The sequence below is a fragment of the Mesitornis unicolor genome, unplaced genomic scaffold, assembly GCF_000695765.1.
Source record: "Mesitornis unicolor isolate BGI_N332 unplaced genomic scaffold, ASM69576v1 scaffold7394, whole genome shotgun sequence".
Lineage (NCBI taxonomy): Eukaryota > Metazoa > Chordata > Aves > Mesitornithiformes > Mesitornithidae > Mesitornis > Mesitornis unicolor.
Genome location: NW_010180733.1, coordinates 93,769 through 108,340, shown reverse-complemented (window position 1 = coordinate 108,340; position 14,572 = coordinate 93,769). Strand labels below are relative to the sequence as shown.

The 14,572-nt window shown below is 36.9% G+C and overlaps 1 protein-coding gene across 1 annotated transcript in view; it reads right to left on the bottom strand.

Moving 5' to 3' along the window:
• Positions 1–14,572, bottom strand: part of DOCK4 (dedicator of cytokinesis 4) — a gene marked incomplete at its 5' end in the record, with an annotated part of 119,660 nt that overhangs the window by 27,924 nt on the left and 77,164 nt on the right. Inside the window, 6 exons of the mRNA XM_010183173.1 lie at positions 2,077–2,170; positions 4,168–4,228; positions 5,936–6,031; positions 6,199–6,225; positions 11,491–11,576; positions 13,153–13,301. Coding sequence (XP_010181475.1) covers positions 2,077–2,170; positions 4,168–4,228; positions 5,936–6,031; positions 6,199–6,225; positions 11,491–11,576; positions 13,153–13,301 — 513 coding nt within the window. The remainder of the gene's footprint in view (positions 1–2,076; positions 2,171–4,167; positions 4,229–5,935; positions 6,032–6,198; positions 6,226–11,490; positions 11,577–13,152; positions 13,302–14,572) is intronic.

Below are 14,572 nucleotides of genomic sequence, written 5' to 3'. Positions count from 1 at the left end.
TATAGGATGTTTCTAAAATAAGAATGGTCATACTGGACTAAAGGTCTAAAGGGGCCTTCTACCCAGCATCCTATGTCTGGCAGTGGTCAGCATAACAAATAACACATTGGTGCCTTTGGGAGAGGTCTGTAACTATTGGCTGTGCAACAAAACACCCAAGAGAGAGAAATTGCGTTGACTCACAACATGGGAAATTCAATTTATACAGGAGCGATTCAAAAAAATAAACATTTCTAAGATGGATAGATACAAAGACAATCTCATTACACTTCTCAGGTGACTGAGGAGGTACAAGAGGAACCAGCACATTTCTGTGCTTCAGCCTCAAGAGAGTTATATTTATAGCTGTAACTGAGTGCTGAATAAAGAAAGATTTGAAGCTAAGTTTTATATTAAAAAGGACTTTTTTTTTTGCAGAGTATTAATAGAAAGTGTCCTGTAAATCATACTATGAAAGGAAAGAAAAATTACTTTAAGGGTAAGCTGGCTTCATCCCTAGAATGAAAATACGCAGTTTGAGAACTGATGGTGCAACATGTAGGAATGCCACTGAAGTAGAAAACTTCTTTTCCTACTCCCATGCACTTCACCTGATTTACAAAAGGTTTGTGTGTTGTCACTGATTGATAAGGCAAGAGAATGGACTACATAAGCCTGATTTCTACTGGAAAGACTGCCTCTACCCCAATGTCATGGGTGTGAGACAATCCTTCCTTAAGGCTCTTATGACAAAAAAAAAAAAATCAGTTGTGAAATCTATCATGGCAAAGAATGCAAAAATCACACATGTTAATAATAAATACAAAGGAAGAAATACAACAAAGTCCTGAAGACAAATTTTGAGTAACATACTATTTAAGAACAGACAGCAAAATAATTACAAAAAATTAGGTTCATATCACTGCTGAGGGTAAACTGGACATGTATTAGCAGCCAATGTGTAAAAGAAGCTTAACATTGTTTAAAGAGTTACTAAGATGTGTTATGTAAAATTGGGAAATGAACAGTTTGGCACAAAAGCCAGCTGTGGCAAAAACTCTCTTGTGACTCTGTAGTGCCAGATCACATGAGGAAAAGAAAATCTCTCCTTAATATACCCTGCTATCTAGTCTACACTCTAAACTCATGAACTGCAAAGGGACTATGGAAATTCCAAGTGAAGGATCTTTCCTATGGATAGCAGAAAAGCATAAGGAAATTTGCTGTGGCAGTAGGTATCTGTAGCCTGTTTACTAGTGACACCAGCCAACTAATCTGCTTCTAAGATGGAAGAAATTCTGGAGATATTCTGAACACATGGAGTTGCAATTGCAAACACTGGGGGAAAGACAGAGGTATTACAAGGTCAGTTAAATATTTTGGCAACGAAAGATTGTTTAATTTAAAGAGCTACTAATTTTATCTTCTCAGCAATTATTGATGGCATGTAGTTACCCAAATGAAGTGCACTTTATGTAGTATAAACAACAACCACGCACATTATCATCTTATTTCTTCATTTAAGAGATAATGGCTAGCCCAGACACTAAATTCTCATTGAGAAATCCCGCACAATAGCACTGTGGTATGTGAAGATTCAGAAAGACATAAGTAAAGTACTATACTTGTTACAGGTTTTAGGGACTCTCTCTCGTCATTAGCAACTGATATGGGTCTTCCTTCCTTTTCTTTTATTAACCTAAAAGTTGGGTTCTAAAACACAATGGTGTACAAACATCAAAGCAAACAGTTAACAAGCAGCACTACAAAAAGAGTTTATAGGCTCAGATACTACTAAATGGACTCCTAAAAGCTTCCTCTGTACTTTAATCCTTTTGGGTGAAAAATGGTCATATTGCACATTTATAACCAGTGTGTATCAATAGTAGTCATTTACATGGAACATGGCACAGCAAGTAGTAGAGCTGTGGGGCTGAAAACAAAGCCATATTTTGAGAGAGTGATTAATTACACAAGGAAACTCAGCTGCTGCCTGTGTCAGTATGTTCTGCACTGAAGATGCAGCTTACAGGTTTGCAAAAGATTGCAAATCATGGAACAGTCCTAAATAAATTTTTCTGGTATGTACTCAATTACCTGTGAAGTTTTGTGCTTTCAGATGTAGGTCGTACAGCTTATGAATATAGCGAATATACATTTCTTCCTTGTTCAGTTCAGTCTTGTAAAAATTCTGGAATAAAATTGAATTTTGTAGTGAAATATAGTAGAAATATATGATAAGTTGTTATAAACAAAAGACTTCAAACATAATGCTCTAGAAATACATGCATAGATTTGAAAGTTTCACATGTACAAAGTCACTACACAGAACTGCAGTAATATAGTAAGAAATAAATAGAATACTAAATTTTCAGTAGACAAGTCAGCATGCTCCTGAATGTTTTTTTATTTAAATTCTCATAGAATGTAAGACAAAGAACCTGACAGAACTTAAATCTGACATTCTTTCTTTAAAAATACTAATTCATCCAAGAAGGGCACTCATATATCCTTAGGCCGTTTCACATCTTGCTGAAAGCTGTAGGTTGATTTTAAAATATTGACAACACTCTCACTTTTGTATTCCTATTTTAACAGAGTATCTACTGTGTAGTTTGTCTACTTTTCCTTCTGTCATAGCAAAATTCCAGAAGGACTTTGGTAGCTTTATGTAGAACTATTCAGTATTGTAAACAGCATGATACTGAACAAAAAACTTGATTTCTTCAGCCCTAACTGATACTGAGAACTGGTAACTGATGTACAGACATTGCATTGCATGGTTGAAATACACAAAGTTGCACTCTACAGTGATATCCAGGAGAAAATTTCTAGAAGTGGCTAAAGATTTCTGGATGTATAACTGCTATTTGTTGTTACATGCATAAAATATGGAAAGAAACAACATATCTCTTAGTTTAAAACATTCATGATTTGACACTATACATTCCTCTAATTACTTGTTACATGAAACATCTTTTGAGATGACAACCAATCCATCGATCATATGGACAAGGAAATGTCTTAAAATTTGTGTGGTAATTCTGTACTTGAAATTTCCTTCTCAAAATTTAGCATTCATAGTTTCTCTGGTGTGCAAATAGTATTAAAATCTGTCTGAAAATTATTAGGATATGAAATCCCCTTAGCCTGTACAAGTCATTGAAAATCCCATTAAAAAGTATTATGGTGTTTTGGGGTTTTCAAATATTTGAATTTTCTTTTTGTTCAAATCTTAGATGATTTGCTAATAATAGCTTAAAACTACTTAGTGATAGGATGAAAATAATCCAGGTGCTTTATAGAATTCAGATCATACCAGATATTATAACAGAAAGCCAGCTGCTCTACAGCTACGTAGTAAACATCATGCCTATTTAGAGAGCACTATTTTTCTACTGAATAAATCCTTTATTTTATGTATAACTGCTACTTAGAAGTGATACCAAATTGTTTCACTGACGTCAAAAATGCAGAATTACAAGTCAGCTTATTCTGTTTTTCTCCCCTGGCTAAAAATATAGCTTTCCAAAACATTCACCATGAAAATGGAAACTTTCCAAGGTTAATGGAAGTCAACAAACTTGTCAGTGAAAACTGGCCTAGAACCAAAATGTATCTTGTAAAGAAAAATTAAATCTTTTTCATATTATGAATTTATACTGTTGGTTTGTTATAATGTTGATAACATGACAAGGGGTGGTCTTGAGCAGCATTTCTGGCTCTTCTGTTGGGAAGAGAATAGATAACCTGTAGGTATCCCGTATTATATGTCACAAGAACCAACTTGCATCAGTTATTGGGGAAGAAAAGAAACAGGAGAAATTACGGAATTTTTGTTGGGTTTGGGGAACAGGGAAAGGCTTGTTTCTTTCTGTGAACTTAAGAGACCTATGAAACTTGGAAAATACTTTCTGAAGTTTATCCAGTAGGAAGAGACTGAAGACTGAATAAAGCAATATTAGAGATCTCTCAGATCCCGACTATAAAATGCCAAGGAAGACTAACTACCCACTGTATTAATTTCACCCTGAAAAAAAATCAGTGACCCTAAGTGCAGTATTATTCAGTCAACTTCCACTCAAACTGCACTGCGAAGCAAGGTATCTTCTATTCGTAGGTATGTGGCTGTATACTAGAAAATGCTCAAATGAAATAAAAAAGGGAAAGAAAAAGTAGTATACAAACCAAAAGGCTAACAGTGCAGCCAATCTTTTTGCCATCCACTTCTCCCATTTTCATGCAGTCCCTAAAATAGAAAGTAATGAAAGACAAAAGGAACTACATTTATTCTCTTATAAAGAAGCACATCTCAGAAAACAGACATATTTGGCTGAGCAAGCTGACTGAAATGATGCAACCTAAAGGCATTTGGGTGAACAGCTGACCCAGGTGTGTAAGGGATTTCATGCTTCCTTTCCTAGGACATGGAATACCTCAGTTGTCAAGTAAATTAGGGTTTTTTCTGTCTCTGTCACTGATTTGCTAGGTTACTGCTGGAGATCATTTGGTTTCTTCAAACCTTGTGCTCAAATCTTGCCAGCATGGCTGCCAGAAGAGGCAGTCCCGCTCCTCTCATTCCCAGTCCTGCACTGCCATCTGCACAAACCTCAGGAGGAGATACAAGTTAGGCAGCTTCCTTTGCTGGGTTAGTTTTAGCCCACATCAGTCAGATCACCAAAGTGCAGCTCTAACACTTGTGCTGGCACAAGGAAGAGGCTGATATGAATGAGGGAATGAGCAGGGATGAGTCTGCTTCCTTCAGAGACCATGTACGTCTAAATTGGTCATGGAATTACAGCATTAGTTCGTCATCTGTGAAAAAACAGAATGACACTGACCTTCTCTGTTAAAATGCTGCAAGATCCACCAAATTTTCCTCAGTACCACTTTACAATCAGTATCATTTATTGTTTGCAAGGGGGTGGCAACAGATCTGATCCCCAAGTCAAAAGTTAAAATGGAATCATAGAGTTTGATTCTCACAAAGGGAAAAATAGTGTCAGTATAACCATACTGGATTAAAAAAATAACAGGCAGACATCACTGTGCAGTCAATAAAAGAAATTTAACATAATTTTAAAACATTCCTGCATACATGAGCTACATAATCATCCCAAATACTCTCATAACCACCAGTATTCACAATTGTTTTGAAAGATGTTGGATTGAGAGCCCTAAAGGTCGTAATCCAACCAATCCCTGAAGAGGAATAGTATTGACAGGCTCCTAGAAATTAAGAGTTCAGTCTCTTTGTTAACAAAATAGTTTTCCTTTCAAACTATCAGTGGGATAGCAAGTGGACTTCCAGGTCTTACCATGTGTCCTCCATGGAATTGGGGGAAAAACTAACACTTAAGCTCTACAAAGCGCTACAACTGATGGCAATAAGGAGGATTAAGCTGAAATCTGAAGTTTCTACAGAGACTTCACAAGTGACTGAGAAAATCCCTTTTAGTCTCCTATTCCTAAAAGGGAGTATACATTTCTTATTTCCCTCTCCTTTGTTCATGTGGTACAGTCAGATGCAAGCTGCTGATCCAGAGATCGTATCTTCGTATACATACTTACTGTGCTGGCTGACACTACAAACTAAGCATGATTGACACAGTGATACGAATTTTACATATTCTGTAAAACAACTGTCAGGTGATTAGTATTGAGCTCTGTGTCTTCAGACAGGCTTGACTCACTAACCTACTACCAAAAGTTCCTGTATTTCTTGATAGGAAACTCATGCTTGCCACTGGATTTTCATACCACGGGGAGGGTAGTTGGTTGGTTTGAGAGGTTGGTTTGTCTCATTTTCCTGTTGACTCCAGAGCTGTTCTCAGAGATCCACAGCATGTACAGTTGATGTGTCCATGTGCAGTGACCATTTGTGCAAGATCACCATATTTGCCTCCTAATATTTTGAAGATGACAACCCTATTTATAAATTGTGATAATCACCCACCTGTAGTCCAGTAACCTCTCCATGAGGCGAGTCACAGTGGCAATTAACGAAACGCCACTTTCTCTCCATGTTTCCCGCTCAATTTTCTTCAGCAGACTGGAAAAAAAGAAGTCAGAACAATTTCACCATTTATTTTTAACTGTCACTATGACAACCACTCTGCATTTACCAGCACCATAATACCTTAGCAACATCTTTGATAGCTAAGTTTTCTTTTACAAACACCCTCTCCCAAGAAGCACAATTTGCAAACAATGTCTTACCTAGGATAAGGACCAAAAAGTGGAATTCTAGTCCAGGAAGCATTGACAAAACAAATGATTTTTATATTAGCTGCATCAGGTTAATATATACCAAATACCTAATTTTCAGAATATATTGATATCCCAAAGACTTAACAGAACTCTTACATAAAATTTATATATTAATTTCATGCTGATAGATAGAAAATGGGGAGTTAAAAGATGAACCTAGAAAAGAATATTTATCAACATCATATACTTTCTCAATCAGATCTCAGCTTTTTTAACAATTATTTTTCCTCCTCTCTAATATTTCAGTACGCATGAAATCTAAGAATGGGGAAGGGATTTTAATGATTCCCCTCTCTTCACTTAATATTTCCTTCTGAGAACATACTATCATGCACATGTAAAATTCCATTACCTTAAATTGTCATAAGACTCTTTATTAAAAACTGTTGTGTTAAGCTCTTACACTGATGAAAATGAAGATTACATTTGAAGTGAAAATATTTTGAAATGCTGTTTTAAGTGAAGCTGTCAGTAAAACTATATTTAATATTTTTTTCTGTTACAGGCCTCTGATTTTCACTGCTTAGGTCTATCAAATATTAATCATTTGGGCATGAATTTCCAACATTTCCTCTCCAAGAATGAACAAGGAAATATTTATGTACAGAGTTATGTTACTTTTACACTTTGGTGCAGGACCTCAGATGAATGACAAGCCCATGGAGATATTTTAGCAGTCTCCCTGAAAATGCACTCAGGTATGGTTTACTTAGAAGTCTCTGAAAACTGTCACATCCGTATACTCAGAGATTTTTAGAGATCTGTTAATAGCAGCTCCAAACCTTCTGTCTGCAGTGGGCAAGCTGTCAGCTCCACTGACCTTCATCTATACTGAGCATGTTCAGTCCCATAAAACTCCTACGTCCAAATTCTACCAAACATATAACAGCGCCCAATAACTCCTACATGCCAACTGCACTAGCTATACACTCCAGCTCTGTTCAGCTCCTTACATACAGAGGGATGTCACAGATGCAATTCTCCACACTAATTCAACCTAAATGAAGCTGTGCTCTGCTGGAAGCAAGGAGGAAGCATTGATCTTCATTCTGCACCCTTTTATCGATCTTAGACTCATTTCTTCTTTTTAGGAGGCAATCAGATGTCTTTCCCTCACATTCAGAGACTGGCTACCTGTCATAGCTAGCAAAGATAGGTGACAAGGCCATCCTTAACCAGAAGAGGCTGAAACACTAATCTAGCATCTCTGCTTTCCATACAGAATACAAAGGCTAACTTAATTCACTTTTAAACCCCGTTCAATGTAAGTTTGTGTCTAACAAAAATAAGAGTAAAGCCTGCTACATTATTAAGCACTGCACTGATTTTACCTTTCTGTTGCCTTTCAACTCTGTGTTAAACAGGAACATTTCAATCTAAATTCAATAATTATCTGCAGTTCCTGTAGAAAAACAGCAGAAGTCTGACTTCTCTTTTGAAACAGATGGTTTTCATCTGTATTTGAATTATGCTAGTTCTTTATAAATGTATTGGCACATTCATTATAAATATACAATTTCTTCAAATAGGTTGTGTAGATACATTCAAAGTACTTATTCAAACTGACATCAACATTGTCAGGTGAACAATTTTATGACTTGCTTTCTGATGCATGCTTCCCCATCTCCACCATATATCGTTCACCACAATGCACAGAATAAACACTCAGAATGAAGGAGTTACTCAAATATACCCCTTGGCTTCCTCATGGCTATACCTAGATTTAATTAAATTCCTGTTACTTACAGGTCTCAAAGCACAGCCAAGATGCTACATTCCACAAAGCACTAAGGGGGATAAAGAGCACAGGGAAACAATGAAAATGCTTCTGCCTTATCCATGCTAATATAGCGTAACATCTGGGCTCACCTGAACAGTCGTGCATTTGTTTTTTTGCAGTATTTTGTTTTGGTTTGGCTTTTAGGGGGTATGTTTGGGTTTCTTCATTTTGGTTTGGTTTTGTTGTTTTGTGGGGTTTTATGTTTGCTTTGTTTTGTTTTAATCTTGGGTTCCCAAGAATAAGAGAGTGGAGTGGGGACCCAAAGGATCAGAGTTCTCCGGGGATGAACACCAGGCTTAGAACCATGTTCAGGCTAGCTCAATCATGTAGTAAGTGGATTTTATATGCCTAAGCCACAGAGTTATTCAGACCATTAACTCACAGGCATCTAATCCTAGAGGTGTCTTAAAACATCTGGATGTCTATTTTGGAGCACAAAGTCCTCCAGATACTTCACTAGACCCAGACGTTCCCTCATCTAGTCAGATGCGTCAAAGTCAAACTTGCTGCAAAAGTTCATAGATCAGTGAGGAGCTACCCAAACCCCAGTAAAATATTCAGAAGGGCTCTGAAAGGCTTAGTCCAGTCAGAGTCTAATGGACAGGGCAGTGCTGAATTCAGTCATGCAATTGCAGGAAGAAATTAAGAAAACTGAAGACAGCACAGGGGAGGTAGCAGTCATTGTTTTTTACATAAATAGCTCTATGGCTAGAGAAATCACCCACAAACTGGCAGAGCTCAGTATTAAATGCCTGCTCAGCTTGAATGTTAGCTCCAATTTCTTCAAAGAGAAGCCTCATTGTCAGGCCCCCAGTGGAGCTCACTAGCCCAAGCTTCGATAATGTGGCCACCTAACCTCCAAATCTGAAATAGCTTTGGTTAGGCCAAACTGGAATACAGCTACAAAAGTAATGAACTGGCAGCATCCATCGGATTCAGAACAAAAGAGCTACTCGAGTATGTCCCTTGGCTTCCATTTAATAAAGTGAAATCATTCTTTTCCCTGTGCTAATTAACTCTGGAATTCAATTGCAGTGTTACAGTGTAAATGTAGATCAGGACACTTTTCATACCACAGTTACACTGGGTACCAAGCATCTAGTTTCTCTCGATAGCAAAACATTCACTACTCCATGCTTTGCAGCTCTTCAAATGACATCAGGAGCTAATCACTGAGTGGTCACATTCAAGTACTTAGAAAAACATTGATCAAAACTAACACCAGTCTTCCCCTTACTTTCACTGTGTCTTTTGATTTGATAAAGATAATTCCATTATAAGCAGCGAATTCTAAGCACATCATATTTTAGATATGCTCAGAGATACTTATAATTTTTCTTTGAAAACAGAAGACGTTCAAAGGAAAGATGCAGTGATTGCGTCTAGAAAAAAAGCAGTTAACGTGAAAGTTGGGAGATTTAAATTCATTTTCTGATTCAGACAAAATAAACAAAAACCATGATGAAACCTGCAAGTGTCACACCCACTGCAGTTACTAAACTGTATCCAAAGTAGGTATGTGCATCCCCTTGGCACTCAGCTGTACCTATCAAAACCAACCATGCCGATTCTTTAGAAAGATCAGGTAATATTGCAGCATTTGCTTTCATTAAAGACTACAAAACCACTGCTTGCTACAAAACTATCTTACCATTCCACAGTCCTTGGGTACACACCACATCTCTGCCACTTCAGCATAAACAACTCTGCTTTCTTCCACTCTAAGACACTCTAATATTGCTTATTTTAAATAACTCATGGGATAAATAAAAAAAATCTCAGGCTAACTGACTCCTTCCCTTACATTCAGCTCCCTATACTGTCCACCTGATTTTAATAATTTTCCTTCATATACCCTGGAACACTATGTCATCCTCCATTTTACATTAGTATCTTCTGCAAGCTCTCCTCCTGAGAGATGTTAATGTATGGAGTCAAATCAAACTCAGATGAAAAACTGATGATAAATAATATTTTTTCTTAAGCTGGAAGTGAACTTGAGCAGTTACTTGAAATTTCCCAAAGAGTTTAGTTTTAGCTTCTATTATACCAGAACAGAAACAAGTAAACTGATGCTGTGAGACATTTTGCAATTTAAATTACCATGACTATGTCTTCAGCATTTAGATTTATAAAAGGCTCTCACCATTTTTCACTGTATCTTGTTTAACATCCCCCAGTTTAAATCTAACTCAAAACCATAAAAAAATCAGCAACTATATTTCATACCAATATGCTTTCCTATAGAATTTTAAATTATTTCAGCAAGCCATCCTGATGTATTCTGCACAAGAGAATGCATTTAGACTTCATTTTATAATTAGAGATTTTCTCCTAATGACTTAATTTTGAAGTTATAATACTGTGTTACTAAAATATTGAAATCATCTTACCTTTTATTATCTTTACTCAGATAAAAAAAAATCATGAATAATTACAAGAAAGGTCAGCTTTAGCATACTGTACTTTTGTTTACCATTATTCATCCATTTCCATAATATTCTGCCTAATCTCTCTAACCACTTTTCCTTCTGTAAATGATAAATATTTAGGAACTTTATTTCTTTCAACTCAATGCAATTACAGATTACTATACATTTGCTATTCACAGACACTGAGATCAGCATGTTATTTAAGCAAAGACAACAGAGCTAAAATTAATACTTAAGGAAGAAGGAATGGTTAAGAAGCCATACAAACAGAAAAAGATCATGTGTTTAATAGTAGTGAAGAATACACAGCTTGGAATCCTGAAGAGGAACAACACATCTCCTGCTAAACACACCAGAAATTATTGAAATCTTCCACTTAGGTGGAATTGAGTTCTGAGGAACAACAGAGAGAGGGTTCAGTTAGTTATTTTCTATCCGTACTCTGTGACAATCATTTATTTCAGTCAGTGGGAAAACTTAAGGGCAACCTTTGGGACTTCAGCATTATTATTAGCTTTTCCTATTTGATTTCAGTGATATGTCATTTATTAAAATATACTAAAAGCTTAACAAATTATTTATAAAATAAAATCATAGGAGATAATCTTATCAGAATAAATAAAATTATATAAATTAACCAAGAAATCAACAAGTGACACTGCACAGATGAGTACAAGTTTCTGGCAATAGAAAATTACTTACTAAACAGCTTTTCGATGAATTATCACGCTTTGTTTTCAAAATGCTCCATTTGAGCTCTGCCTGCACCCTATGCAATTATGAAACATTTCTTGCTTTTCTGATTTTAAAATTAGTAGGTAAAGAAAAATGTTCTGATAGAACAGATTTAGCCTTTCCCAGTTATAGCTGCATGCAAGAAGTACAGCCAGACTTTACAGATGCCATACAAAAGAAGAAAAGAAAAAAATGAGATTCACAACTCTCAGCATTACTTCTCTACAATGACATTAGCTTCTGATAAAACCAATGGAACTCAAGGAATTAATGTAAGATAAACATATTACTCACATACTGTTGAAGAGCTCTCGGTATGTTTCGTCACCTTTACCTTCCGACATTAGGCTGTCCAGTTTGTCAATCAGTTTTGCTTCCACCTGCAACATATAAGTGTGGTGTAAACAGCTTCTTTTTCCTTTAATGAAAGTAAAGGAAATTGAGAAAAGGTTTGTTTTTAAGTAAGGGAATTTGCTAAATGCATATCTTAGAATTATTCGTTACTCATGTAAATCTGATGAGAAATCACTTCATCTCTTTGAAGCTGTTATGATTCCCAAGATTTGTGGGGTTTTCTTTTTCTGGTGGGCTTTTTTTTTTTTTTTTTGAGGGAGGGAGCTAATTTAAATTGAGCGATGTGACTTTAAAACTACAGGCTGAGTAGCATTTGCTGCTGCTAAGGCAGCTATCTATTTATGGAGTCAGACAAAAATCACACAGCCCAAATAAACTGCCTGAATTCTCACTGCAGGGCTGTAAGCACAAGCCATTTTCTTAGACTTCAATAAAAATCTAATCTTTTCTGACCTGCACTCCACTCTTTATAAATTAATTGTCATTAATGTCTTACTGTTCAGAACACTTGGGGGCTCAGACTTACTTTTCCAACCTTCCTTACCTGCCAGTGTATTTGGCTAGAAATCCAGTTTGCTGGATTTACGCATTAGCTGTCAAAGAAACTTACAGGACGTATCTGGTGGCTAATGAGTCCTTCAATGCATATTTTAAAGGGTATTGATTATAAAAAATATAGAGAGGTGAGGCTACACTGTGTGTTAATATTTCAAACCTCCTTCTTAGCAGTAATATGTTAGCAACCATAAATCTAGAGGAGAAACCAAGCTGTTGTCAAGGTATTTTATTAAAGAATAAATCTATTACAATTTACATTTAAACCCAAGCTGAAAACACAGAGAAGCAGAAGAAGTGGATTTTTTTCCTTCTCCCTCCTTGTTAACATTTCTATGGTGATTTTTAACAATAAACTTATATACTGATAGTGAAAAGCTACCTACTTACTTCACATGCACTCCTCCGTTCTTAATAGTTTGTTTTGTGTTTCAGATACAGCTCCCACCCTAGGCATTATGACTGCCTGGGAGTAATTCAGATACTTCTGTTTTCCTTCATTTGCAGCAGCAGGAAGGAGGGCACTGAGAAATGGTTTGAAGCAGTCTGAAGGAACTGAGTGGGAGCTGCAGGAGCAGATGGCACACTTGGCCATTCCTTCCTAGCCTGTTAAGAAGATGTTTGAGCATCAAGAATGCTTGGATCCTTGCAGAAGAACATTCCTCAGAAGGACCATCTGATCTTTTTTCATACTAACCGTAAGGGAAGCTAGTTGACTCCTCTTTAACCAATAGTCTGTACTGCTGTAAAGCAGAGATGAAAAACACCACAACAAAATCAGCCTTGTTGGAGACAACTCAAGTTTTGCTCTTCACTTCAGCAGACCATGGATTTTATCCCTTGTCGTACATTACTAACATGATAGCATCAATTGGAAAATCTTACTACCTCTGCAGAGAGTAAAAAGAGGAAACCCTCGTAATCCTTCTCCAACAAGTATAATGTTGTGGCTACCTTCTCCATCCTGAACCATCAGTGTCTGGGACCAGTTCACTCTGAAGTTCTTGAATTTCAGGCCTGTTTTATAAACAACTTCCCATGCAGTACCTGCTTAAAGTTGCCACTTCGCCTTTGCTCCCAGTCCATCATGTCGTGGAAAATGGGAATCATTACATTCCTCAGGTCTGGCTGAGGGATCAAGGTCACTTCCAGGAAAGGGCCAATCAATGCTGGAATAAAGTGAAGCTTGTGTTCCCCTAAAATGAAAATGAACATGAACTTGAAAGTGAATTGGGTGTCCTGTGAGCTAGCAAGCAATTCAAATATTATCGGAAGAATTAAAAAATAGCACTCTAAATGTCTATAGATTTTTTTATCTCATGTCCATCACAGCATGGGCTATTTCTTAAGCCCAAAACATGCAGAGAAAAGCTGTAGACAATAGAAGAATATAAGACCAACACAATTTATCAGATTTTATTGTGCAATGGTAAGTTCAGAAGTGACAGCGGCTTATCTGTATCCCAAGTTAGTCTTCTAGAAGGAGAACAAAGAGAGACAAAGCACTCTCTGGGCATTTCACTTATTTTTCACAAGAATGGTTTGGTCTCTAAGCTCTACAGTCTGGCATTTACAAAATGGTTCACTGTCGGGTATTCCACGCTCATCAAAAAGAGGTAAGTACTTCGCTTTTTACCTATCCTTAGTTTTGTGAGTACAGAAATGGAAATATATGTTTTGACTGTAGGAAAGGGAAGATGTGACTCAGCTGTTCTCAAAACAACTCGCTTTAAAAACAGTGCTAAAAATCTGCCATTAACTCGCCATATTCTGCTTAGCAGAAGCTACAAAACTAAGTTCTTGTCAGGAAAGGTAGAAATGGCATACAGTAAAGACTGACCATTTAGTTTCAGTTTTCCAGGAGTAAGACTTCTGACATCTTCAGAATAGGGGGATTATGAATCACAATGCACTGTCTTTCCAAGCTGGGAATTAATTTCTGTCCCAGCCTACCTCTTGATATTCCAGTGGGCAGTCACCCCTGCCTGCTGCTCTGTTTGCTGTCTGTGTTTGTTCAAAGGAAAACCAAAATTCCCTCTGCTGGAAACATCTTGGGATGCATATCCATAAGAAAGCAAGGTGACTGTACAAGGATCAAGGCTTATGATGAATCTTACTGCTAAGAGAGCTGTAAAATGCTGACTAGCGTAACACCAATTACATAAAATATCCTCACTACAGTATTTAATTGGACACATTTCCAGATGAACTCCATACTGTACACTGCAGAACTCATCCCTATTGAAAGGCATCATGATTCTAACCTTGCCCACATACTGGTTTCTGTTCAGCAGAAAACAACGTGAGCAGGGAGATGATGCACGCTAAGGTCTCATCCTAGCGTGCATGAAGGAGATGGGACTCAGGAGTGGACCCCTGATATACCAGTTCAGGAATACCCATGATGTAGCCAAATAATTTAGAGGGATGCCTTAGATTGAGTGAGCAATACTAAATACTGTAAATA